Source organism: Schistocerca cancellata, chromosome 6 (assembly GCF_023864275.1).
Source record: "Schistocerca cancellata isolate TAMUIC-IGC-003103 chromosome 6, iqSchCanc2.1, whole genome shotgun sequence".
NCBI classification, from domain to species: Eukaryota; Metazoa; Arthropoda; class Insecta; order Orthoptera; family Acrididae; genus Schistocerca; species Schistocerca cancellata.
In genome coordinates this window covers 306,552,708-306,579,326 of record NC_064631.1, presented here as the reverse complement: position 1 = coordinate 306,579,326, position 26,619 = coordinate 306,552,708, and the positions used below count along the sequence as shown (strand labels likewise).

The 26,619-nt window shown below is 39.5% G+C and overlaps 1 protein-coding gene across 2 annotated transcripts; it reads left to right on the top strand.

Annotated features, from left to right (window-relative positions):
• The first annotated feature begins 1,006 nt into the window (after nucleotides 1–1,006).
• LOC126191408 (thioredoxin reductase-like selenoprotein T homolog CG3887) lies at nucleotides 1,007–25,990 on the top strand. Of its 2 annotated transcripts, none has more exons than XM_049932275.1 (4): nucleotides 1,007–1,220; nucleotides 24,163–24,292; nucleotides 25,164–25,359; nucleotides 25,438–25,990. In XM_049932275.1, the coding sequence occupies exons 1-4, from the start codon at nucleotides 1,060–1,062 to the stop codon at nucleotides 25,560–25,562; spliced, it is 612 nt and encodes a 203-aa protein (XP_049788232.1). In that variant the 5' UTR covers nucleotides 1,007–1,059; the 3' UTR covers nucleotides 25,563–25,990. The 2 variants fall into 2 exon arrangements, with proteins under 2 accessions (XP_049788232.1, XP_049788233.1); XM_049932276.1 differs by lacking the exon at nucleotides 1,007–1,220 and adding an exon at nucleotides 2,854–3,430.
• The last annotated feature ends 629 nt before the right edge of the window (nucleotides 25,991–26,619 follow it).

The following is a 26,619-nucleotide window of genomic DNA, read 5'->3' as shown; positions in this document are numbered from 1 at the left end:
GTATTTGTATTTGTACTGCATTTATTTCATATACCTTTCGCAGATAAATCAGTAGGCCTCTATACCACATTTTGCTGACAGAGCTGTATAAAAATGTTGTCGAAACATAAAAGTTTAGGAAATTGTAATGAGAAAAGCATGCACATCTGTGGTCTAAGTTGCAGACGACCAATATTTGATGCAAAGCTTGACAGCTGACTCATGACGTAAATAAACGTGGTACAACACGTCTAAATAGACGGAAAGTCAGTGGTAAGTAGCTGTAATCAGACGCAGCTGACAAGTATCAAGGAGTATGTAACTGTTCAGAGCGATTTAAGGTGGAAGGACCGCATGGTGGAATGACAGCTGTCTCATAAAGGCTACTGGAAGAGCGCTGTGCAAGTCGCTCACGAAGAAGATTGCTTACTAAGCACTGTTGAACACTTAACTCTTGACTGATCTTCGTCGGTCTGGACCCCGTATCAACTTCGAGTAATTGAAGAAGAAAATGTTGAATAGTGAGCTGTGAGGTAGTTACAGGTTTGTTTAGTCTACACGAGAAAGTCATATAAATGCTCAAGAAATGTGTGCCACAAGGGCAGTGGGTGTAAAGCCATTTGCGGCCATACCACTTGCGACTAGGACAGGAAGGGAGGGAAATTATTCTATCACACCCTCCCCACCCGTACGGTGGTCTGTATAATAAAAAAGTAGATGTAGGGAAGGTGATTGCCAGATAGTTGTCGCATGCTTATGTTCAGGTGCACAGATGTGATAGATGCGAACATTTTGTTTATGTGTCATTATATTTAGTGTTTGATAACAATTGGTATTATCGAAACAGCAAGTTGACCTGCCGTATAGATTTTTATATTGTATGAGCTACAACAGATGTGATTTTTAGTGAACGGTATTTGAACATTATTACATTTGTTAAGGAAACATCACTGGTGTCTCTAAAGAGATCACTGCTGGTGTGTTATCTCGTTTGCTATTAACATCATTGGTTTGTGTACAGCTTCACGCTGTAGTAGCTCTGGTTATTATGAATGTGTCACATGGTAGGGATTTAGCGTTATGGCACAGTGGGGTGCTTGTGCCGTATTTTGTTTGTTTACAATTTTTGCATATGTGTCTGTTAAAGATCTCTTTTCGTCGACCAGTGCAAGCATAGAAAAACAAATACCAGTAACAAAAATTGACAGACTGACCGGACCTGTTTTGAAATTTCACTACTGGTAATTAAGGGCATCAGTTTCTGAATTTAGTGTGTCTTTGCTATGAACGTATGTGATTTGTGTAAAATACACGCTCAAAACGTGATTAGTGTTTTTGAGGAAGTGTGTCGTGTTTGTAAGTCTCCTGTGGTAATCCTGTGGGCGGGGGATGTAGGAAGTATGGAATCAAATTGTCCAGCCCAGAATAAGGAAATGAAGTGCGTCCCTAATACACTATTCATTTTTATGCTACCCAGTTCACTTACGGCACAGTGTCGCCAGCAATTGACACAGTAATCGTTATTCGAATGAAATTTTATGTGCTGGTTTCAAGACTAATGAAACTCTGTTTCACTGCAGGAAGTGATAATTCTTTCTGTGTGGTTGCAGACTCACAATTACGGCCCAGACACTCAGGCTTCCACTTGCTTCTTGACATAGCCTACAATCATTGCTCAGACACCCAATTTGTTAGTTGCTGTTCAATGTATCTTACAAGCAAAAATTATGGGTAATATCTGACTTGAAATGTCAGCAAGTGACCCCTTTCTATATAAAGTATACAGTTTCAAATGTGCATTACAGTGCATACAGAAAATTTGAGCACTGTATCTGTCTCACAGAAATGGGGTAGGGATGTTTATTGTAGTTGTTATTTTCTGATGGAACACTGCTATTAATGGTAATAAGACCTACCAGATGTCCGCATCTTTTCTCAGTTTTACTTTCCCATGGTGTTAGTTTATGCTTTTCTGTTCCTCGTGTGCTGATAACACTTCCGCAGCTGTGGATCCTGTAAAGCCCTCTTGTTGTATATCACTTTTAGTCTTTTTTTTTTCTTCATTAAATTTTCATAGTGTTTACAAACACTGCACCAAGAAAATAAGCCATTACTTTTCTCTTAATAGTTAAACTTCTAAACTGAAATTACTGCCTACTAAACATTGCAGATACTTTTACTATCTTCACTTGATAAAATACATCCTTATTATATTTTGCCCTGTCATTGGTGGTGTATTATGTTTTTATTTATCAAATAATCTGATGAAACACCTCTCAGTTAGCATACAATCTGATATCAGAGTCCAAATTCTGTCTAAATTTTCATAGGCATATGTTAATGCCAGTAGCATATCATAATTTGTGTTAGTTGCTGTTTCTTCATGTGGTAATCTACATCATTTGATTTAGCAATTCTGTCTATACTTTTTTGTCTTTCTGTTACATTCACATTTGTTTCTGCAGATCTCCCATTTTTATTTTGTCATTTGTTTCATATTGGCCTCGTCATGCCCAACCTGGCATTTAATGTGCACATGTAATGTATATAACAGCAGAACACCACTTCCTCCAGTCCCTGGTAATTTTCAATCTATCTGTTTGTCTACATCCTACGTTATCTATTTGCTTACACATCAGGAATGGCGTTCTTTGTTTTAGAAAATTTGATGTGAGGGTAATTGTGGTATTCATGGCTGTAATTTAGACACACAGAAAATACTTTCAGAGTAGTAATTATCAGCTCTGTTGCCATTAGAATTTCCTCATACTACGTAGGACACCCTACTCACGTAATCATCAGGATTGATTGCTGCAGGATCTGAGTAAACTTTTTTAAAATTTGTTTCCTCATTTATTTAATTCTAAAATAATAAATTGCGACAATTTGAAATACTCCATTCAAATGGGTTACATGGTGAAAAGCAGGCAGGTGACCAATCTTTGCTTCGTTGTCTTGTAAATGGTGTACTAACTGTGGCAGTTCCACTGTGGGTGGCAGCAGTGCAACTCTGACCTAGTTTGCCAGGATACGTAACAGCTCCCTATAAACCATCTTTGCTAACAATGCCCTGGTGTCTGTCGTGTATAATGGATGAAGGCCCAAAAGGACCAAGGGAAGGGCCTTTGTCCGTGTCTCATTTAGGCGCTTTAGAGCTGCCTTAAGGGTCCAGTGACATCTTTCTGCTATCGCGTTGATGGCAGGATGCTAGCTTGTCATCCAATGATACTGGCTGCTGTGCAAATTCGACAGTTCTTAGAACAAACCCTTTTGGTAGAGCCATCTGACAACACAGTGATCTCACTGCTGATGCCTGAGCTGCTAGCTCACCATACATGCCAGGGAATATATGCCCATCTTCCTGGAGCAACAAGACTCCCAGCTATGGCCGTCGTTCCAGATGGCCTTTGCAGTGGAGAGGTGGTGCCTGTGGGGAGAGCCGTCAATCAGAGTGAGTGGAATCAGAGCAGACTTTTGCACATCAGACGTATCAAATTCAACGAATTCAAGGAGCATACTGATCTGGCTATCTCATCAGACAGTCTAGAAGATTCAGTTTGGACACATAATCATACTCTTTTTCCGACTCTGGCTATTCCATGGAGAGTGGGACAAATCAGATGATTGGGAGGAAACGATTTATCCAATACCTGATATGCACTTGAATTGTTGGGAGATACTTTTACTGTGACAAAACCATTAATTTTTGTGAACACATTGAAGATGCGCAATGGGTTACTACTGATTAAAGCCGCCTATGCTGCACAATCTAGACCAACTCAGACATGTAAATAATTAGGTTATATACTAATGACCATTACTCCACATAAAACTTTGAATGAGGTTCAAGGAATCATCTTACATAAATACATTACACTCCAGACAGATGAGGAACTATGGGCAAATTTTGAATGGCAAGGCATACGTTTTGTCTAGCACATACGAAAATGATCCCAAGGAAAATCCTACAGATACACCCATTGTCATTTTAATTTTTGAAGAAAATCTCCTAGGAAAAATTAGTCATAGGGTACAGGTGTGACCCACCAGCCATGAGGTGCTTCCGAAGCGTACACATTAGTCATATGTCAACCTGCGGCACAGCAGATCCAAAGTGTGGAAACAGCAGATGGTCACTCCAAGAAGGTAGTTCTTGTGAATATCTGCCTTTGTGTATCAGTTGTAAAGAACACCATCCTGCATGTTTGCCCATTCTTTAGGAAAGATAAGAAGATACAAGAATATAAATCTATTGCCTGCCTGTCATATACTAAGGCAAATGCTAATTCCTACATTGTGTTGGCTTGATGAACCATTATGCGAAAGTCACAACCATCGCCCTATCTACATCATTTTTCCCCAAACTACTACCCTCCACCCTCCTCTGCATGTACATACATATTCTGCAAGCCACCATGTGGTGCGTGATGGAAGGTACCCGATACCACTATTAATCATTTCCTTTCCTGTTCCACTCACAGATAGAGTGAGGGAAAACAACTGTGTATATGCCTCCATATTAGCCCTAATGTCTCATACCTTATCTTCATGGTCCTTATACGAAATCTATGTTGGCAACAATAGAATAGTTATGTAGTCAGATGCAAATGCCACTTCTCAATTCTAAATTTTCTCACTAGTGTTCCTCAAACAAGGATGTCACCTTCCCTCCAGGGATTCCCATTTGAAGTCCCAAAGCATCTCCATATTACTCGTGTACTGTTCGAGCCTGCCGGTAACATGTCTACCTGCCCACCTCTAAATTGCTTTGATGTCTTCTTTTAATCTGACCTCGTATGGATTCCAAACGCTCGAGCAGTACTCAAGTATAGGTCGTGCTAGTGTCATATACATGGTTTCCTTTACAGGTGAATCACAGTATGATAATCCTCACATGCTTGTTCCATTTCTGCTTTGCAATGTTATGCCCATGTATTTAAACACGACTATGTCAAACAGTACATTACTAATTCTCTATACAAATATTATACATTTGTTTTTCCTACTCATCCATGTCAACTTACATTTTTCTACATTTAGAGCCAGCTGCCATTCATCACATCAACAAAAAATTTTGTCTAGCAACTTATATCATCCTACAGTCACCCCATACACCACAGTAAACAACCAGATTGCTGCCCACCCTGTCCACTAATTCTTTTATGTATGTAGATATTAAACACAGTCCTATGACACTTTCTTGGGGCACTCCTGACAATACTCTAGTCTCTGATGAACACTTGCCATCGGGGACAACATACTGGGTTCTACTACCTAAGAAGCTTTGAGCCACTCACACATCAGGGAGCCTATTCCATAAGCTTGTACCTTCATTAACAGTCTGCATTTGAGGTACCGTGTAAAATGATTTTGGAAATCTAGAAATATGGAATCTGCCTGTTGCCTTCATCCATAGTTCACAGTGTAACATGTGAGAAAAGGGCAAGCTGAGTTTCACATGAGCTGTGTTTTCTAAACAGTGCTGATTGAGGGACATAAGCTTTTCGGTCTCCAGGAAATTTATTATACTGGGACACAGAGTATGTTCTAGTATTCTACAGCAAACCACTGTTAAAGTTGTTGGTCTGAAATTTTCGGGTCCATTCTTTTACCCATGTTGTATATAGAAGTCACCACTGCTTTTTTCCAGTCACTTGGAACTTTGCACTGGGCAAGAGATTCGCAATAAACGCAGGCTAAGTAAGGGGCCAATGCCGTAGATTGCTTTTTGGAAAACTGAATTGGGATTCAGGGATGTGACAGGCATCATTTGCAGACAGCTGCACTGTACGTGCTCGATAGTTGCAGGCAAGGCTGCCCCCACGTGACAGGTTAGACCCTCCAGCAGACATACTGAGTGCACTTAACTTTCTTCCCATCACTGGATCTTCCTAAGGGGCTCCATATGCACCTAACATTGAAGCTCACACCCCCACTCACCCTGTTGCGAAGGCAGAGCCACCACGTTGGGTACACTAGGAGGCCCCTTGGCAGCAGAGCCCACGGGCAAAACAAGCAACATTTGAGGTGTCCCAAGCAATGCACAAGACTCTCCGCCACCACTACTCCCCTGAAGGTGGCTAATCAGAGCCAAAACCACATGAATGTAGTTCGTGTTCGTGAACTGCAGCCAGTTCCTCCTGCATTCACACACAACATGTGCATGTAGCAAGACTAACTGAAAAAGTAAACTATGATAGCCAACATATACATAGATATGCAACTGGTTACCCTCCTGACACATCACTAATATACGCTGATACCTTCCTGTGTAGCTGGGTGTTCAGAAGAAGTGACACTGAGCTGCAGACTGCCTGAATTTACACTTACAAAATTCGCACAAAATATAAGCAATGCATACTACGAAGAAAACACAAGTAAGCTAAATATGTATCTTGCTGCCCTGCAGATGTGTTACAAGTGACAGCTGGTGCTGGACTATGTGGGTAACTAGGCTGAACTGAACCTCACTTTTGACTTCAAAGCAAACAAATGAACAACTACTGCATACTGCATGCTTGTGGTACCCGCAGCACCGTGTTTAGGAACCACATCCTGTACCCAGCCAGAGAAGCAGCTTCCTCCTCCAGCATACACCGACAACACAACTCCCTCTTGGGACCGCTCTGCCCATAGATCAGAGGACTGTAGCAGCTGCAACTTGGGCAACGCAGCACTGCCCACTCTTCATCTGTCCCCACACCCCCCATGCATAGGCCCTCACATGAATCTCGGCCACCAAAGGTTGCAAAGTAGGAGGAGAGGAAGAATCGGGATAAGGCTACTCCAGTAACCCCGGAGAAGCCAGATCGCCTCTCACAGTCAGATTGTAAACGAAATTTCGTTGATGTGGTTCCATCCCCACCAGTGACAGGCAGTGATTCTGGGGCATGACTGGTTCTCCTGGCTTCTTCAAATATAACCTGGACACCTGTAACTTGATCATTCAGTGGAACTGCGTTGTATATTACTGTCACCTACCGGAACTACAACACACTATTTCCTCATATTTTATGTAACAAGTCACCACCACATTGTGATTGTTAAGCTTTGCAGACAGTTGCTTCTTGTAGAATGCCACCTCCTTCTGGCTTCCCACAGTAATCATGTTCTTTCAGATTTTTTGCTTCTTGTCTTGGCGGACAACTGACAGAAAATTGAAATGGTTCTCCAGTTTCTCTGTAGCAGTGGTTTTTATTCTCAGATGTAACATCTGTCACCCTTTCTTTCCTGTGTTGTAATTGCTTTTAGATGTGATTTGACTCCTTTTTAGTACATCTTGTTTTATAGATAGCTCTCAGTTGAATAGCGAGTGCTCTTCCTCCCTCCCCCCCTCCCCTTAACAGTTTGCCTAAGACGGATCAGACATGTGATGGCTGTGGGAGGGCCTGCTCCCTCTGCATGCAGAACCCTGGGGACACCCACTGCTACCTATTTCTGTCATCTTGGTTTTTTTTATTGATGGTCCATTACATATTTAGCTGTCTCTCTTGTAATGATCTGGATCTCAACTAGAAGGTGTTCTTTACTCTGTAACTGATTTTGCTCTTAATGGGGTTGACAGGGGTCAGATGCTGGTGGGATTCCTCTCACCATAGCTGAGCCCTGGCAGACCATTCATCTACTCTAACTTATGTAGCAATCCATTTCAATTCTCCATAAATCATTTGTCTACTCTGACATCAGTATTGCCTTAAGTGCCTGAGTTTTACCATTCATACACTCTTTGCTCATCTGGTCATATTCCTGAAGGACATCTTGATGAACAACCACTTGATTGAGGGATCAATGACATTGGCATTTAGTCTCTTACCTCCTAATGAGCCAAAACCTAAATTTCATTCTGAATTTCTTGAATGTCATTGTTGATGGCACATGACTACACGTGAGAGTCTTTTATTGTTATGGCACCAAACTCAACTGTTCGCAAAATAAACTGTCTTCATTTATACTTGTTCTTCATAGTCAGAGTCACCCAGTTATGAGGGTAAGGCTTATACACCACATACCATATAAAATAATGTACACAGAACTTAAGTGCACAGAATTACTTTTTATATGTAGCAACACAAATACACATCCATTCACACACACACACACACACACACACACACACACACAGAGAGATAAATTGATACTGAGAGTAACTTCAAGGATAATCCTTGTACCAGAGGCACCACACACTTCAGCCTTGAACCAATTATTGCTACATGCTTAGAGGTGTTTAATGAAATGTAGAGGTGTTTAATGAAATGTTTCTGTAGACATCATAAAAGGTTTCAGAATTTCTTATGGTAACAAGGGGGCTATAAGGTATTCTCATGAACAAACAGGCTACAAATATCCTTTTTGTTTCATTTCTTAATTGATAAACAAACCATACTGGTGTAATTTAGAGGAATTGCCTGAACATCACTCACTGCATAAAATTGTTAGAGATAAAACTTAAGCTTCTATTAATGTTTTCTTGTTGATAGACAGCAGCAATGCAAATTGGGCAAAAGAATGTACCTCTCTTCACCACCCTTTTGCAACCTATTTCCATAGCATTTTTTGTCTTGCATCCAGTGAATGTTGGTGTGAACTCATTTATTGCAAATTATGTTGCCAAAAGTATTTGGATACCCACGTTCTCCATTTTCAAACTGCCAGTTATAAAGCTATAATTCATTTATTTATTTAACCTGATCATATTTCAGTCTCTAGTTCGTCTCATATATCACACTAGGGCAGGGGTTCCCAAACTTTTCTACTGATGGAACACCTTGTTTACTTTGAAGGTTAATAATTTTTTTTCAGAAATGAGAAAAAATGCTTTATTCAGTGATTACTTCAATTTTAACTCCTAACTGATAACACAGAAACTATAATACAATATTAAAAAGTAAGAAAACACGTAAAAAACACCATGTTTTTGTGGAGCATTTATTCACTGCCCGTGGAACACCAGTGTTCTGCGGAACACAGTTTGGGAAATCGTGGACTGGGGTTTACATAGTTCATAGCATATAGCATTTTGCTATTACTGCAGTGCTTAATCTTGGATATGATTTCCACTAACTTTTAGTACATTGCAGGCAAAATTAGTTTCCTGAAACACAGGTATTAATTTTGCCAAGTGTTTGAACAAATTGATTTGGCCTTCCATCAACATTTTACATTGTCTTGCAGATTTTTCAGTGGACTCCAGGTAATGGCTTTGAGCAGGCGAGGCCATTATATGTATCATATTTCCTTTGAACTATGATACACTTGTTTTTGTTTGTAAGTAAGAGTATTTTCAAGATGATACAAGGAAATGTTCCATTTCAAATGGCCACTACATTTTGGGAAGCCTGTTTACAATCTTTTCATAAGCACCTACTTTCATTTTGCCATCGGCCAGTAGTAAACTCCAAAGAGCACTAAATTACTGAATTCATGAGGACTCATTCATACAGTACACTTCATGATTTGTGGGTACCTATTAATTCATTTCTTAAATTGTTGTCTGCTGCAGACATGCTGAGCTGAACATTAATTCAGTATTACCTAATGTATCTACATGCAGTGAATAACATGTGTTTGAGCTTCTACCTGGATTGATGTTAGCAGAGTGGCCTGGGTCACACTGCACTAAATATTTGTGGAGTGCTTTCTACAAATTCTCCTTTTGTCACTCTTTAAAATTTGTCACTGCCGAGGTGAGCACTATTGCAGATGTGAAAATTAGTTTCTGACTTTGAAGTTTTTCAATAAATTTACTAATCTACAGAAATGTACAGATAGCTTTTCAATCAATAATTTCTGATATAGTTTTTTAACATTTGCCAAAAGTTACTATTGCTTTCATACTCGAAAGATTTATTGGATAATTTTGCCGAAACACGTAGATGGCTTGAAACTGTTGCTATCAGAATCTGTGGAGGAGTTATCACTTATTTCAATGTCCAATCATACTTTCTCACTGTTTCTCTTCTTGAATATCTCGACTATCTCTTTCACAGTGCAATCAAGGCACAAGCCCTGAAGAACATTAAGAATTAAAGCATAGCTTAATGTAGCAAACTGAGTCCACAACAGACAAAGAATCTGAAAATAACTTAGCAGTGAGAAAAGTGAAAAGCTATTGGGATACGGTGCGGTCTGCGCTCAGATCTGTACTGGTCATTAGCAAGCTAACTTCTCAGTAATGTTGAAGAAAAACTCAAAGGCCTTGTTTAAACTCTGGTCGACAACACCCAAAGGGTCGCGGAGCATGGGAAATTAACTCATAAACAGCTGTCAAAGAGTTAAGCCTATGAAGGTGGTGTGAAAGTTTAGTACTTGTGTGTTGTTTCCATATCGTACCATACCCAACAGTATAATGTGCAGTTGTAACTGAAATTCTGATAGAGTATCTGAATTTGTGAACAATTGCAATCATATTGAAGCCTCCTGGCAGATTAAAAAACTGTGCCGGCTCAAGACTCAAACTCAGGACCTTTGACTTTCTCAGGGAAGTGCTCTACTAACTGAGCTATCCAAGCACAACTCACAACTCATCTCCACAGCTTCAATCCTGTCAGTACCTCATCTCTTACCTTCCACTTCTGGATAAAATCATATTGCAATCAAACTCACTCACTTCATTCATTTTACCATCATTGGAAGATGTTCATCTTTTGTCACTGTTGTTGTCAACACTGTAAACAAAATCAGTATCTGGCACCTTGACAATCTTGCATTCCGTACATTACTCATTACTTACTCTTCTTTCTGGCTGAATTTCACTGTGGAAGATCAGAAAATGTTCGCTACGTAGGCTCTGTAGATACGTGAATGTGAAAATGAATGTAATTCAATGAAATTGATCACAGAAGATGCTTTGTTAAGTGAAATGTGTGTGGTGTAAAACAATTCTTTTCATTGCCATAAGCTGAAGATAGAAAACCAATAATAGTTGATTATAACGGATTCTGTCGAAGGTGTACACTTGCAGAAAAGTTTCCATTAAAAATCACTTCTGAAGACTAATGACCTCACACAGTCCTTGCTACAAAAAGTTTGTTGTAACCTAAAATTCTGTCTTTGCATCCATTCAGTGTGATGTTCAGCATTATTGTACTTGAAATTGAAGTCATATGTTAGCATTATAGGCAACAAACACATCTGTAGAATCTGCAGACAAAAGAACAATTGGCTCAGATCCTATGTACAGGGCAGAAAATAGTGTTAGATGGTAACAACACGCAGGTAGGAGAGTTAGAATCTGACTGGGGAACAGTAGATTATGGGGTTCTATGAGATTGTGTCGGGGGTCCTCTGCTATTTCTCTTATAACTTAACCACCTACCTACAAAGCAAGCAACTTTACAATGTTTGCATATGACATAAGTCTTGTGATAGACAATAAAACATCCACTGACACAGAGCTAAAGGCGAACTAGTTACTTTCAGATGTACTAAACTGGCTCAGCATAAACTCTGTCTCAATAAACCTCAGCAAAATCATTTACATTCATTTCCACTTTGGTCACAAAAGCCCACAAGAGATAAACATTGATGAAAAGGCTTAGCTCAGCAACATTTGCCAAAATTGGGGACATGAGTGTTTCAGAATCTGCCTTCTTTGGCTACTTCCACTCACTTATGTGTTGTGTAATAATCTTCTGGGGCAATTAACCACTGTTGAAAAAATTCTTTGCAAGTCAGAAAAACATTGTTCAAATTTCATGTGGAGTGCTTCAAAGAATGTCGTAACCTTTTTAAGCAAATAAGGATACTAACCACTCCCAATATCTCTTTTTGATCGTGAAATTCATGCTTCACTACCCCTCTCAGAATGAAATGAGTGAGTCCTAACACAGGAAGAAAATGTGAAATACACTGTGACCTGAAAAATTTGTCGCTATTACAAAAAGATATAAAACACACAAACACAAAAATCGGCAGTGCATTTCCAAGTAATATTAAGCGTCTTTTTTTTTCATCAGTCTACTGACTGGTTTGATGCGGCCCGCCACGAATTCCTTTCCTCTTCATCTCAGAGTAGCACTTGCAACCTACGTCCTCAATTATTTGCTTGACGTATTCCAATCTCTGTCTTCCTCTACAGTTTTTGCCCTCTACAGCTCCCTCTAGTACCATGGAAGTCATTCCCTCATGTCTTAGCAGATGTCCTATCATCCTCCTTATCAGTGTTTTCCACATATTCCTTTCCTTTCCGATTCTGCGTAGAACCTCCTCATTCCTTACCTTATCAGTCCACCTAATTTTCAACATTCGTCTATAGCACCACATGTCAAATGCTTCGATTCTCTTCTGTTCCGGTTTTCCCACAGTCCATGTTTCACTACCATACAATGCTGTACTCCAGACGTACATCCTCAGAAATTTCTTCCTCAAATTAAGTCCGGTATTTGATATTAGTAGACTTCTCTTGGCCAGAAATGCCTTTTTTGACATAGCAAGTCTGCTTTTGATGTCCTCCTTGCTCCGTCCGTCATTGGTTATTTTACTGCCTAGGTAGCAGAATTCCTTAACTTCATTGACTTCGTGACCATCAATCCTGATGATGTTAAGTTTCTTGCTGTTCTCATTTCTACTACTTCTCATTACCTTCATCTTTCTCCGATTTACTCTCAAACCATACTGTGTACTCATTAGACTGTTCATTCCGTTCAGCAGATCGTTTCTTCACTTTCACTCAGGATAGCAATGTCATCAGCGAATCGTATCATTGATATCCTTTCACCTTGTATTTTAATTCCACTCCTGAACCTTTCTTTTATTTCCATCATTGCTTCCTCGATGTACAGATTGAAGAGTAGGGGCAAAAGGCTACAGCCTTGTCTTACACCCTTCTTAATACGAGCACTTCGTTCTTGATCGTCCACTCTTATTATTCCCTCTTGGTTGTTGTACATATTGTGTATGACCAGTCTCTCCCTATAGCTTACACCTACTTTTTTCAGAATCTCGAACAGCTTGCACCATTTTATATTGTCGAACGCTTTTTCCAGGTCGACAAATCCTATGAAAGTGTCTTGATTTTTCTTTAGCCTTGCTTCCATTATTAGCCGTAACGTCAGAATTGCCTCTCTCGTCCCTTTACTTTTCCTAAAGCCAAACTGATCGTCACCTAGCGCATTCTCAATTTTCTTTTCCATTCTTCTGTATATTATTCTTGTAAGCAGCTTCGATGCATGAGCTGATTGTGCGATAATTCTCGCATTTGTCAGCTCTTGTCGTCTTCGGAATTGTGTGGATGATGCTTTTCCGAAAGTCAGATGGTATATCGCCAGACTCATATATTCTACACACCAACGTGAATAGTCGTTTTGTTGCCACTTCCCCCAATGATTTTAGAAATTCTGATGGAATGTTATCTATCCCTTCTGCCTTATTTGACCGTAAGTCCTCCAAAGCTCTTTTAAATTCCGATTCTAATACTGGATCCCCTATCTCTTCTAAATCGACTCCTGTTTCTTCTTCTATCACATCAGACAAATCTTCATGCTCATAGAGGCTTCCAATGTATTCTTTCCCCCTATCTACTCTCTCCTCTGCATTTAACAGTGGAATTCCCGTTGCACTCTTAATGTTACCACCATTGCTTTTAATGTCACCAAAGGTTGTTTTGACTTTCCTGTATGCTGAGTCTGTCCTTCCGACAATCATATCTTTTTCGATGTCTTCACATTTTTCCTGCAGCCATTTCGTCTTAGCTTCCCTGCACTTCCTATTTATTTCATTCCTCAGCGACTTGTATTTCTGTATTCCTGATTTTCCCGGAACATGTTTGTACTTCCTCCTTTCATCAATCAACTGAAGTATTTCTTCTGTTACCCATGGTTTCTTCGCAGCTACCTTCTTTGTACCTATGTTTTTCTTCCCAACTTCAGTGATGGCCCTTTTTAGAGATGTCCATTCCTCTTCAACTGTACTGCCTACGGCACTATTCCTTATTGCTGTATCTATAGCGTTAGAGAACTTCAACCCTATCTCGTCATTCCTTAGTACTTCCGTATCCCACTTATTTGCGTATTGATTCTTCCTGACTAATGTCTTGAACTTCAGCCTACTCTTCATCACTGCTATATTGTGATCTGAGTCTATATCTGCTCCTGGGTATGTCTTACAATCCAGTATCTGATTTCGGAATCTCTGTCTGACCATGATGTAATCTAATTGAAATCTTCCCATATCTCCCGGCCTTTTCCAAGTATACCTCCACCTCTTGTGATTCTTGAACAGCGTATTCGCTATTACTATCTGAAACTTGTTACAGAACTCAATTAGTCTTTCTCCTCTTTCATTCCTAGTCCCAAGCCCATATTCTCCTGTAACCTTTTCTTCTACTCCTTCCCCTACAACTGCATTCCAGTCGCCCATGAATATTAGATTTTCGCCCCCCTTTACATACTGCATTACCCATTCAATATCCTCATACACTTTCTCTATCTGTTCATCTTCAGCTTGCGACGTCGACATGTATACCTGAACTATCGTTGTTGGTGTTGGTCTGCTGTCGATTCTGATTAGAACAACCCGGTCTTTGAACTGTTCACAGTAACACACTCTCTGCCCTACCTTCCTATTCATAACGAATCCTACACCTGTTATACCATTTTCTGCTGCTGTTGATATTACCCGATACTCATCTGACCAGAAATCCTTGTCTTCCTTCCACTTCACTTCACTGACCCCTACTATATCTAGATTGAGCTTTTGCATTTCCCTTTTCAGATTTTCTCGTTTCCCTACCACGTTCAAGCTTCTGACATTCCACGCCCCGACTCGTAGAACGTTATCCTTTCATTGATTATTCAATCTTTTTCTCATGGTAATCTCCCCCTTGGCAGTCCCCTCCCGGAGATCCGAATGGGGGACTATTCCGGAATCTTTTGCCAATGGAGAGATCATAATGACACTTCTTCAATTACAGGCCACATGTCCTGTGGATACACGTTACGTGTCTTTAATGCAGTGGTTTCCATTGCCTTCTGCATCCTCATGTCGTTGATCTTTGCTGATTCTTCCGCCTTTAGGGGCAATTTCCCACCCCTAGAACAAGAGAGTGCCCTGAACCTCTATCCGCTCCTCCACCCTCTTTGACAAGGCCGTTGGCAGAATGAGGCTGACTTCTTATGCCGGAAGTCTTCGGCCGCCAATGCTGATTATTTATCAAAATTTAGGCAATGGCGGGGATCGAACCTGGGACCGAAGACGTTTTGATTATGAATCAAAGACACTACCCCTAGACCACGGGTCTACACGGTAATAATTTGCTATTTAAAAGGAAGCTAAAAGAGTTCTTGCTTGAAAAAAAGTTTCTATAGTCTAGATGAATTCTTTAGCAGAGATAAGCAAGATTATTTCCCATGTATTTCTGTGTATTCCTGCTTCAATATATCTTGCTACCTTTGTTACGTTGATTTGTGTTCTGTAAGTCAAGAAGATGGAATTTTTTACTTATAAATAACTGTGTAGATTATATCTGAAAATTGCAGCTTAACGTCTGCTTGTGAGTGTAATTACTGATTGTGTTTTTTGTTATCATTTTCGAATTTGTATTCTTAATCTTTGTTTCTGGTCCTTAATGATATGAACATACTAATGAATTAATTGTTTTGACTTGTTCCACATCCATTTGTCACCATGCAAAAATGGATCTATGGAACATGTATCACAATAAAATAAATAAAATACACTTAGGTGTGCTTTGGGAAAATGTGATATGGTCATAGTTGTTCTTGCAGTATTTTCCTAAATTAGCAGACAACATTAGAAGTAGTGTCTAACCATCCAGCAGAAACTGAGTAAATGTCTAGGAGCATAATATCGTGTTAAATGTTGTAGTGCATAATGAGCAGATAAATACATCAGAGCTGTGATTATTCATCCCATACAATTGTCTTGAATCATCATGGCAACAGGACTGAGCACTTATCTCAGTTCAGTTGTGGATCATAAATAACAGACTATGCTTCCTCAGCAACACATGACACTATGGCACCTGTGTACAGAGAGAGATTGGGTACATAACACTTAAAACAATTTGTTCTTGAATATTGTTACATAACATTTTTGAGCGTCGGGATCATATTGTACCCATGGGGAGCCATGAATACATTTCATTGACAAAAGTGTTACAGAAATGTTAATCAGCTCTTACACCCAGATGTCAGACACACAGATCGGTGCCAAACATTGTATGCCAATAGAGTATCAACCAAAACTCTGATACAGTTCATACCATGTGTTGTTGTCCAGCGGAACTGGCATAAATGGTAATTAAAAGAAATACCAGAACTGGGGTGAACATCAAAAGCGTAGCAGTGAGTAGGTAACTTACGTTGCTCCCATGGCGAAGTTAATAGAGCGTTAGATTTTCATACCAAAGGTCCCACGTTCAAACTCCAGTGATAATAATTTTTTTTACTGTATTAATGCATGAAAATGTTGTATGGGACAACATGTTTATGATGTGTAAAAGGGCTATTTGTATTTTACAGCAATAAAGCCTGCTTTTGCTTTATTTCTTTGAAAGTAGTAAACCTGTAGAATACATTTGTAGTTTCACACAATGTACAGTCAGAACATAAAAATAAAGAAACAATTACATCACATGTGCAGAAGTAATTGTAATAATAATTATTATTAATAAACAAAACAATAAGATTAATAAGAAGTACATAACATTCAACTAACTAAGCAAAAGCAGATTGCCAAAAGAACATTTCTACAGACTCGGGAAAGTCCTTTTACATGTCAGGAAAATGTTCTTTCACAAAAAAATGGTCATCAGTGGTGTTTGAATGCTCCACTTTCTCACCCACGTGTTTCGCCGTATAGGCGCATGACCTTGAAGCGGACTTAGCCGCTGAGCGAGCCCGGGGGGGAAGTGGAGTTGCTCGATTGTGTGAGAGAGAGCGCAACACGGGCCCTAGTATTACTAGGCCCGTGTTGCTGGAAAATCAAAAGTCACGTGACCGCGCTATCTTATCGGGACTTCCGGCGCTTGGCGCTGGGGTCTCAGCGCACAGGCAGCAGCATGCTCAGTCGACTCGAGGCAGCCGCACGGAGCACACAGCCATGCCGTACCGCCGTAGAAGATATGCAAGGAGGAGCAGAATGCCGGTGTACAAGACTGTTATCAGCTTTGATGAGACACCAAATGATGTTGCTCAACAGGAGATTCTCAGTGGGCCAATAACTTTTGTTGGCTGTAAAATTAATTTCTCTTGTACAACAAATGAAGTTGTACCAGGTAATTCATGGATGACCATTGCTGTAGTGAGGGGCGATGAGAAGCCTAAAGCTGGATTGGAGTCGTACTATGACAGAGACCTTATCTGTTATAGAACATTTGCAATTGGAGTAGTTGCTGACAGGAATTATGGTACCTGTGTTGTTACAACGGATAGCATGGCTGTGTGTTTCGCCGTATAGGCGCATGAAGCGGACTTAGCCGCTGAGCGAGCCCGGGGGGGAAGTGGAGTTGCTCGATTGTGTGAGAGAGAGCGCAACACGGGCCCTAGTATTACTAGGCCCTTGTTGCTGGAAAATCAAAAGTCACGTGACCGCGCTATCTTATCGGGACTTCCGGCGCTTGGCGCTGGGGTCTCGGCGCACAGGCAGCAGCATGCTCAGTCGACTCGAGGCAGCCGCACGGAGCACACAGCCATGCCGTAGAAGATATGCAAGGAGGAGCAGAATGCCGGTGTACAAGACTGTTATCAGCTTTGATGAGACAGGTATGCTCCTTTGCACCGTAGCTCTGGTGATACTTTCAGTTACCATTTCTACATGTTCTACTCAATGACAGCACACAGCATGAACTAAATTGGTGTTTTGGTTCATACTCTATAGGAATACAACATTTGGTATCGATCTGAGTGTCTGACATCTGGAGGTTTGGATGTGTAAGTGTCAGATACGTACTAAAAGGTGAAGAATGAGTTGTATTCCACAACAAGTAATTATATGCAGACTATTGATATTAATACATATACATTTCAGCAACTTGGATGAATTTTCATTTCCAATAATGAGTGCACGATATTCCAGTTTATCTATACAAATGAAATGCACATAATATCCATGCTTTACGAAGCTATACTAATAAAATACTTTGTATTTGACAGGCATTTACTCATTACGATTTTTAAGGAGTCTGCTCCTTCATTTTTGGCGCTTAAAAATGACTAATTCAAATGTGATCTTTCTTCTGTTGAAGCTGGCCCATGTGATAAACTAAAGTCACAGATGAAAATAAAGTGGGCAGTATGGTGAAGGGTAATCGGTAAATAAAGTGTGCAAAACAAGCTGATACCATAGACATAGCAAAAGCTTTATTAGTTGAACGCTAATCAGAACCAAATGCAAAAATATTTCTCAGCATTGGTTGGACAGCTGCAAAAATAATGCAACTGATTTTTTGCATGGAATTTGTTGCTGTGAATAAAATGTGAGTCCAGTACTTCTCAATGGGGGAAAAAAAACAGTTCTCAAAGCAGCAGGTGGCAGTTGGCAGTCTTCCACCAAACATGAAGCTGATTTCACTTGCCAGAAAGATACCTGCTGGCTTCAGGTATACAAGAGAGATTCTTCACATCAGTTGCTGTTAAAAGGGTCAAGCAATGTACGGTGTAAGTTTTCTGGACCATCTGAATGAAAAATAAATAAGGATAGGCATGATTTTTGGAAAAAAGGAGTAATCTTTTATTAGGACTCTCCATCTACCCACAAAAGATACTTTAGCAATGCAAAAACTGAGGTATTTGCAGTGAAAAATGTTAGAACAGCTACACTATTCATCAAACTCCAATGACAAGTTTATGGCAGCTGCAGATGAGAGTTGTATACTTCAGAGCTAGAATTACTCACTGGAAAACTGTTGGACAAATTGAATTGAACTGAAAGGAGTCTATTTTGATGCAGAAATGCTTTTTTGGCCTAAAAAACTATTTATATTGGAGGCAGCGAATTTTTCACCTTGCCATTGTGTAAAGACAATGACTGTATGACACAAGCTTGAAAATTATTGTTCTCTTGTTTTTTTCAGCAGAAAGACATTACAAGGGTAATAAAAAAAGAATTGTTGAGGAAATACCTTCATGTGTAGGGACCTATCAGGTTGCTAGATGTCACTGTCTGCTGAAAAGATAGATAAATTTCCTTATTGCATTTCACTGATACTGACTTATCATTCATAGTGTACAGAAATAAGTCTAACAGGATTACACAAATAAGTTGTAAATGGGGCTTTTAGCAAGTAACTGCAGAAAGCCACAATAGATATTTTGTTTGACTCAGTATTTTCAGTGACTTTTGTACATAGGGTTTCAACAAATGATGTAATTGTTAAGTGCAGTTTGCAAAATAAATTTATACCTTTTTGCATATAAAGAACTCAATAGCTGGTCTCAATATTTCTGTAAACCACCAATACATAAAAAATTGCTGATAAGAGGAAGTGTAATACAAGTTTTGCGAAATGAGTTGTCAATCTGTGTATAGTATTGTAGACAGAAATGATGATTATGGCCATATGTCAAGCTGTCGGTTACCTACTCTTTGCTGAAAATTCTAGTATGTCTCATTTACATGTCTGCAACCACAGTCGAGTGATGAGTGTGGCAGACTTTCGTGCTGGGATCTTGGGTTCGATTCCTGGTACAGCCAGCAACTTTTCCATGGTGGGAGGACTGGACTGAGGTCCACAGAGCCTCATGATGCAAATTGAGGAGCTACTTCAGCAAGAAGTAGTGGATGCGAGGTTTGAATGTTGACAACAGCCGGGAGTGCAGTATGCTGATCCCATGTCCTGCCTACTGCATCCGATGAAAAATGCGTATGACACAGTAGTCAGTCAACTGTCATGTGGTCTCCAAGCCCTGATTGCGGGGTTTCCTTTGTACTTGTTTACACAAGAAATTTCCACATAATATGCAGAAGCATGGATTACATTTTATATACACATTTTGATAAATGTTATGTGACAATGAGATACCCATGTCTGTTTTAGTTGTATACACAACAGTAACATAAGTGATCATTTATTAGGTAAAATAAGCTGCAGTCAATTTTAGGGCATGACTCCCAACAGGATGTCAATGGTGAAAGATAACAAGTCATAGTGTGCACACAGTGAATAATTCTTTATTTTAAAGATGATGTTTGGAGAAATAAACAACGATCAGTTGCAATGAAGGAACTATTTGATTTATGTATAGTCTGCATTTAGTTTTTCTGTGCTTAAACGGTTCTGGTTTTGATTGAGGTTAGTCATCTTCAGACATTATATTTCAGTTATGCCAGTTAAAGTACCAGTTGACATCTACTTGTATAACATACTAAGTAAATATGCATGCAAATGCTGCAGGTGATATTTTGGACTATATGTAAATAAAATGCTTTTTGGACTGTAGCAAAGATCCAGTCCAATGTAAAACTGTTTTAGATAACATGGTATTAGAGCAAGTAATGTTGTGCAGCTATTTGGGTTGTCAAATTAGACTTAATGCTTAGAAATACCATCTACACTAAGGTGACAAAAGTCGTGGGCTACCTTCTAATATCATGTCAGACCTCCTTTTGCCTGGCACAGTGCAGCAACTCAACATGTCACAGACTCAAGAAGTTGTTGAAAGTCCTCTGCAGAAACATTGAGCTGTATTGCCTCTATAGGCATCCATAATTGTGAAAGTTTTGCCAGTGCAGGATTTGTTGACACAAGCTGACCTCTCAATTATAACCCACAAATGTTCAATGAAATTCGTGTCGGGAAACGTGGATGGCCTTATCATTCGCTCAAATTGTTCAGAACGTTCTTCAAACCAGTTGTGAACAATTGTGGTCCAGTGACATGACAGCGTTATTTGGGAACATGAAGTCGATGAATGGCTGCAAATGGTCACCAAGTAGCTGAACATGACTATTCCCAGTCAATGATTAGTTCAGCTAGACCAAAGGACCCAGTCCATTCCAAGTAAACACAGCCCATGCCATTATGGAGCCACCACCAGGTAGTACAATGCCTTGTTGACAATTTGGGGTCCATGGCTTCATGGGGTCTGCACCACACTCGAACCGTACCATAAGCTCATACCAACTGAAATGGGTACCTGTCTGATCAGGCCACAGTTTTCCAGTCATCTAGGGTCCAACCGATATGGTCACACAAGCCCAGGAGAGGTACTGCAGGTGAGTCATGCTGTTAGCAAAGGCACTCGCACCAGTTGTCTGCTTCTGTAACCCGTTTATGCCATATTTTGCTGCACTGTTCTAATGGATATGCACATCAAATGTCCCACATTGATTTCTGCACTTATTTCACACAGCATTGCTAGTCCCTTAGCACTGACAATGCTATGAAATGAAATGACACTGCTCTCAGTTGTAACATGAAGGCTGTCGGCCACTTCATTGTCTATGGTGAGAGATTATTCCTGAAATTTGGTATTCTCAGTGCACTCTTGATGCTGTGGATCTTGCAATATTGAAGTTTCCAAAATGGAATGTCCCATGCATCTAGCTCCAACCACCATAAGGTGCATGGCAGATGGTATGTCCCATTGTACCAGTTATTAGATTTTCTTCCTGTACCATTCATGTATGGAGTGTGGGAAGAATGATTGTTTGAATGCCTCAATGCATGTAGCGATTATTCTAATCTTATCCTCATTATCCCTATGTGAGCAATGCACAGGGAATTGTAGTATATTCGTAGAGTACGGTTCTTGAAACTTTGTTAATAGGCTTTTTCAGGGTAGTTTTTGTCTATCTTCAAGAGTCTTCCTGTTCAGTTCCTTCAGTATATCTGTGACACTCTTCCATGAAGTAAACAAACCTGTGACCATTCGTGCTGCCCTTCTCTATATATGCTCAATATCTCCTGTTGGTCCTAGTACTGGTCCCATACACTCAAGCAGTATTCTAGAACTGGTTGCACGAGTAATTTGTAAGTAATCTCCTTTGTAGACTGATTGCACTTCCCCAGTACCCTACCAATAAACTGAAGTCTACCACCTGCTTTACCCATGATGAACCTATGTGATCATTCCATTTCATATCCATACAAAGTGTTACACTAAGGTATACCAAAAAGTCCTCTGTTCACTCACAAATTTCGCTTGATATCCCATATGATCATACTTTTGGCAATAAGCATAGGTGCAATACTGAATCAAATGCTTTTCGGAAATCAAGAAACGGGACCTATGGCCCTTGTAGTCTGGTCCCTTCAATCCCACAAACCAACGAACCAAATCAAGAAATGGTGCATCTACCTGGTTGCCTTGATCCAGAGCTTTCAGTGTGTCATGTAAGAAAAGTGCAAGTTGGGTTTCACAAGATCAGTGTTTTCGAAATCCACGCTGGTTGGCACTGAGGAGATCATTCTGTTCAAGATACCTCACTGTGTTTCAGTGCAGAATATGTTCTAAGATTGTACAACAGACCAGTGTTGAGGATATTGGACAGTAGTTTTGTGGATCGCTTCTACTAACCTTCTTGTACCATTCCACATTTAACATCCATCTGGTAATTCCCATTGTGTACAGCCATAATCACATCGCAGATCTTTTCACATCAATCACCTGAGTACAAATGACAGCTCTGCCAATGTACTGTCCTTTTACACTGTGTGTACATGATATTACCATCATTTACGCATGTGAATATGGCTGTCCCATGATTTTTGTCACCTCAGTGTGTGTGTGTGTGTGTGTGTGTGTGTGTGTCACTATCCATTACACATTTTAGAAAAAAATGTGCCAAGATTCAAGAATACAGTTCTATAAATTTCTATGGTCTATCTACGTCTTTTCAATGGCACCATGTGGTGTGTGCCAAGGAAAGAACCTATGTTGAATACAGAGCACCAGAATGACAGTGCCAAGAAGAAAAAGAGGTTATTGTAGAAAACAACATATAAGAAAATAAACAAAACACCATCGCGAGAAGTAGAGGTAGATGCAGTCTTGGAGAAAATAAACAAGTACTGTAACATATTTCTGATAATTAGCCTTAGATTGTAAACCATACAGGAGAAGAAACATTGGAAGACCTCAGAAGAGATGGAAGGAATTTGTAAAGACAGAACAAGCTTAAAAGCCTAGTCCATTAATTGAAGGAGCTGATTTTAAGTATTATGATTGTGGGGTGGAGACAGCTGGGTAACTTCAGGTGAGTGAAAGTGATTCCACCATTATGCGTACAATAGGAATGAGAAAAATTGTGATATCACAGGTGAGAAAACTTGCTGTTAACCGAGGAAGAATAGTTGCAAATACTTCAGGCACTCGTATTTGCTCCAGAGCTATCTATGACTTCAGTGTCACAGTGCATACTCAAAGTCCAAACAGGGTGTTCCACTTCTGCCCACTGTCATGGCAGATTGCAGTGGTGTACTAGACATTGTGACTGGAACAAATAGCAGTGAGCCTGGGTGATGTTTTTGAATTATTGTGTTTCAGGTTATTAAGTGTTTTTGACACCAGCTGACCTGGAAATAAATGTCCTGAGTATACCAAAATGCCATTGTTTATGCAGGTGGCATGACAGTGTGAAGTCACAGTAGGTATTTGCAGTTGAGGCATGCCTTCATTAGAATGGTATTTACTTAGATTCGAGAGAGATATTTTAAGACTTCTCTGAGTTGTGATGTGCTCTGCATCCTGCCATTATTTTCGTGGTTGGAAGGATTTATGCCTCGCAGAACTGCCTACAATGTTAAGATAGTAGATGAGGTGGATATGGCACGAAAGTACTGGCCAGCTCATTTACTTGATCTGAATGTCATAAAATATGCAGGACACAGTATTTTATCACCTCTGACATGCAAAACACATAGATGAAGCTGTGGGAAAATGTGGCTCATATTTTTCTGAACGGCCTCTCATAGTGTGCCGTACACAGGATGACTTTATGCAGTGGGCAGATTCCTCACTAATCTGCTGGTGTAAATGGGTAATAGCAATGCTTCTGTCCCTGCAGTATTGTTGCAAATGTAATTTTTATGTGCCATTCTATTGTGGCTGTCTCTTGCAGGGAATTGCTTCCATATCGTAAGTGAAATGTATAGTTTATACATATTCACATAGAGATTTGACATATTGCTACCCATTTTGACGAAAAAACAACACACTATTTCTATGTTGACTTGCTGTGTAGTTACTTATTGTTAGAAGTAAACAATATTTCATTTAATTTCAGCTACTCGTGTGGATATGAGAAAGCATTTCAAGAGTATGCTAATATAATACAGCAAAAGTATCCCCATATTCGTGTTGAGGGGGAGAATTATCAGCCTCCCAGATTAAGTCTGGTTATATCTAGGATACTGGTAAGTCACTGGTGATTCTAGTGTATTTTGTTTGCAATGTTGCATTTTGTGTAGAGTTTCTAATTGAAATAAAATACAAAATGGATGTTTTTAAGTGTTACGGATTAAGTTGTCACTGGCACATGCTGTTTAATGGTCTAGAATAATTTGTCCATAAATCACATAATGACAGTTGTCAGTCTTATTTATTTGTTTATTTTATTTTTATTCTGGTAAAATCAGTTACTTCTTAAGGTTTGTGATATAATAAGATTTGTAAATTTGAAAAATGCAAAAAGAGATGAACAGTGTACAGGGTGTCCATAAGTAAAGGTCCAGTTTTAAAACACTGTAGAAAGAAATCCACTACTCAGAATGATGTCAGATTTGAACAGAATATTGTAGATGCAGGGGGGGAACATCATGGAACAAAAAAGAAATCTAACAAATATTTTACTGATAGATGGTGCTGTAAGTGTCTTAATGTAGTCGTACATGGGTCAGCTACAATAACAGATGAATTGCAATATGACAGCTATTGTTCGAGCTTACATTACACACATACTGTTCACTGTGCATAACTGCACAGTTTTGGCAGTCAATAGTTGTGTCACTGTTACTTAGATAAGCCCATCCAATATAACAAGGCTGTATAGCCCTGCAGAAGTTCCGGACACTCAAGGATATGAAAAAGGCATTGGTCCAGTGTCTGCTAGTGCACCGTGTAGACAGAGAAAAGCAGTCCGTCTGATATCTGTCGATGATGTGGCTGAATTAAAAATCATATAGTAGAACATAACTGCTCTGGATTTGTTGTCAGTTTGTGAGCTTTGTAAAATTTTGTACTTATTGTGTAGTGTTAACTGACAGTTTCTCTCTCTCTTTTTTTTAGTCTGTTTCCAGACTTTCCCTCATATTTTTAATTATTACTGGTTTCAACATCTTTGAAATATTTCAAATTGCTCAACCAGTATGGTGGTCATGGTGCATTGACAATAAGATTTATTCTTCCATGATGGTGTATTTTATGTGCAATTCATTTGAAAGCATGCTGATGTCCACTGGAGCTTTTGAAATAACATTTAATGGTGAGTACAGGCTGAAGTATTTTCCTGCATTGTCAATAATGTCTAGAAGAGTAAAAATGGTTAATTTATTATTTCTAGATGTTCCGGTGTGGTCAAAATTGGAAACAGGAAGAATACCGCAACCTCCAGAACTCTTCCAAATAATTGATAATACATTACAGTTCCAAAATAAAGCTGACCTAAAACCTAACTTTCCTAAATAAGTTTCAGAAGCTGTTGGAAGAGTGTTGTGCCACAGCCCTGTGAAATGTATTTTATAATGTTATTTAACAACTGTGATACCATTATAGAGTGTGAACATGTTTATGTTACCTAATAAGCCTGTGTTAAATGTGAAATATTTATTATTTATTTTGTTGAGAGATTTATATACAATAGATAATACTGTGTGTGTGTGTGTGTGTGTGTGTGTGAGAGAGAGAGAGAGAGAGAGAGAGAGAGAGAGAGAGAGAGAGAGGAGGGTATATTTAAATATGCTAAAACAAATTACAATAGCATTAGATCACTCTTGTCTAATGCATTATTTAAATGGACCACATAGTATTCACTTCTGCTAGAATTAATTTTTCTTTACATTTGTGTCGCTATATCAAGTATTGTTTCAAATACATTCTGTTTTCATTACTCAGTACATTTGCAAGTTATTTTTATACTTGTAAAATAAGCCATTTCTTCAGAATTGGGTATGACCTATTGTACGTAATTACAGAAGGAAGAAAAACAGACAGCCATATTTTAAATTAGAAAGAAACATTGACAGTAACTGAGTGAAGTTGTAATGAAAAGTGCACTTGAACGGTGTGTGTGGAGAGTATCATCTACATTTGGGAGGGTGATGGTTCAGGTCCCTGGCCTGCCAACAAGGTTTAGGTTTTACATGGTTTTCACCAGGCTGTTGGGTTAAATGAGTACTTTATTAAGCACTGCTAGATGGTTCTAAGTGTGTGCACATTCCCAACTTATGTTAGTAGGCGCAGCTGAGAATGTGCATACAGCTGAAACCGGGTAGTAGAGCAGCCTGGTCAAAACAATATTGTTCTTTAAATTTGTCGTGGCTGTGGAGCCCACTCTCCAATCAAATTTCTGAGTAAATATCTGAGCGGTGTCTGTTTTGTTAGACATTACTCAGATATATACATCTCTAAAACAGAGGGCAACGGCTTCTCAACCTTTGTTTTAGTGTGAATGCACAATCTTTGTCCAAACTCCTGTGGGAAAAGGATTTGTGAGTAGAGGTTAATGTGCAAGGAATGCTGCAAT

What these genes read in the sequence shown, in the direction of transcription:
- LOC126191408 (XM_049932275.1), top strand. Translation starts at nt 1,060, where the DNA reads ATGGCACAGTGGGGTGCTTGTGCCGTATTTTGTTTGTTTACAATTTTT. An exon ending in GTTTTGAAATTTCACTACTG is followed by an intron (nt 1,221 to 24,162) that starts GTAATTAAGGGC and finishes ATTTAATTTCAG; the next exon opens with CTACTCGTGTGGATATGAGA. An exon ending in TGGTTATATCTAGGATACTG is followed by an intron (nt 24,293 to 25,163) that starts GTAAGTCACTGG and finishes TCTTTTTTTTAG; the next exon opens with TCTGTTTCCAGACTTTCCCT.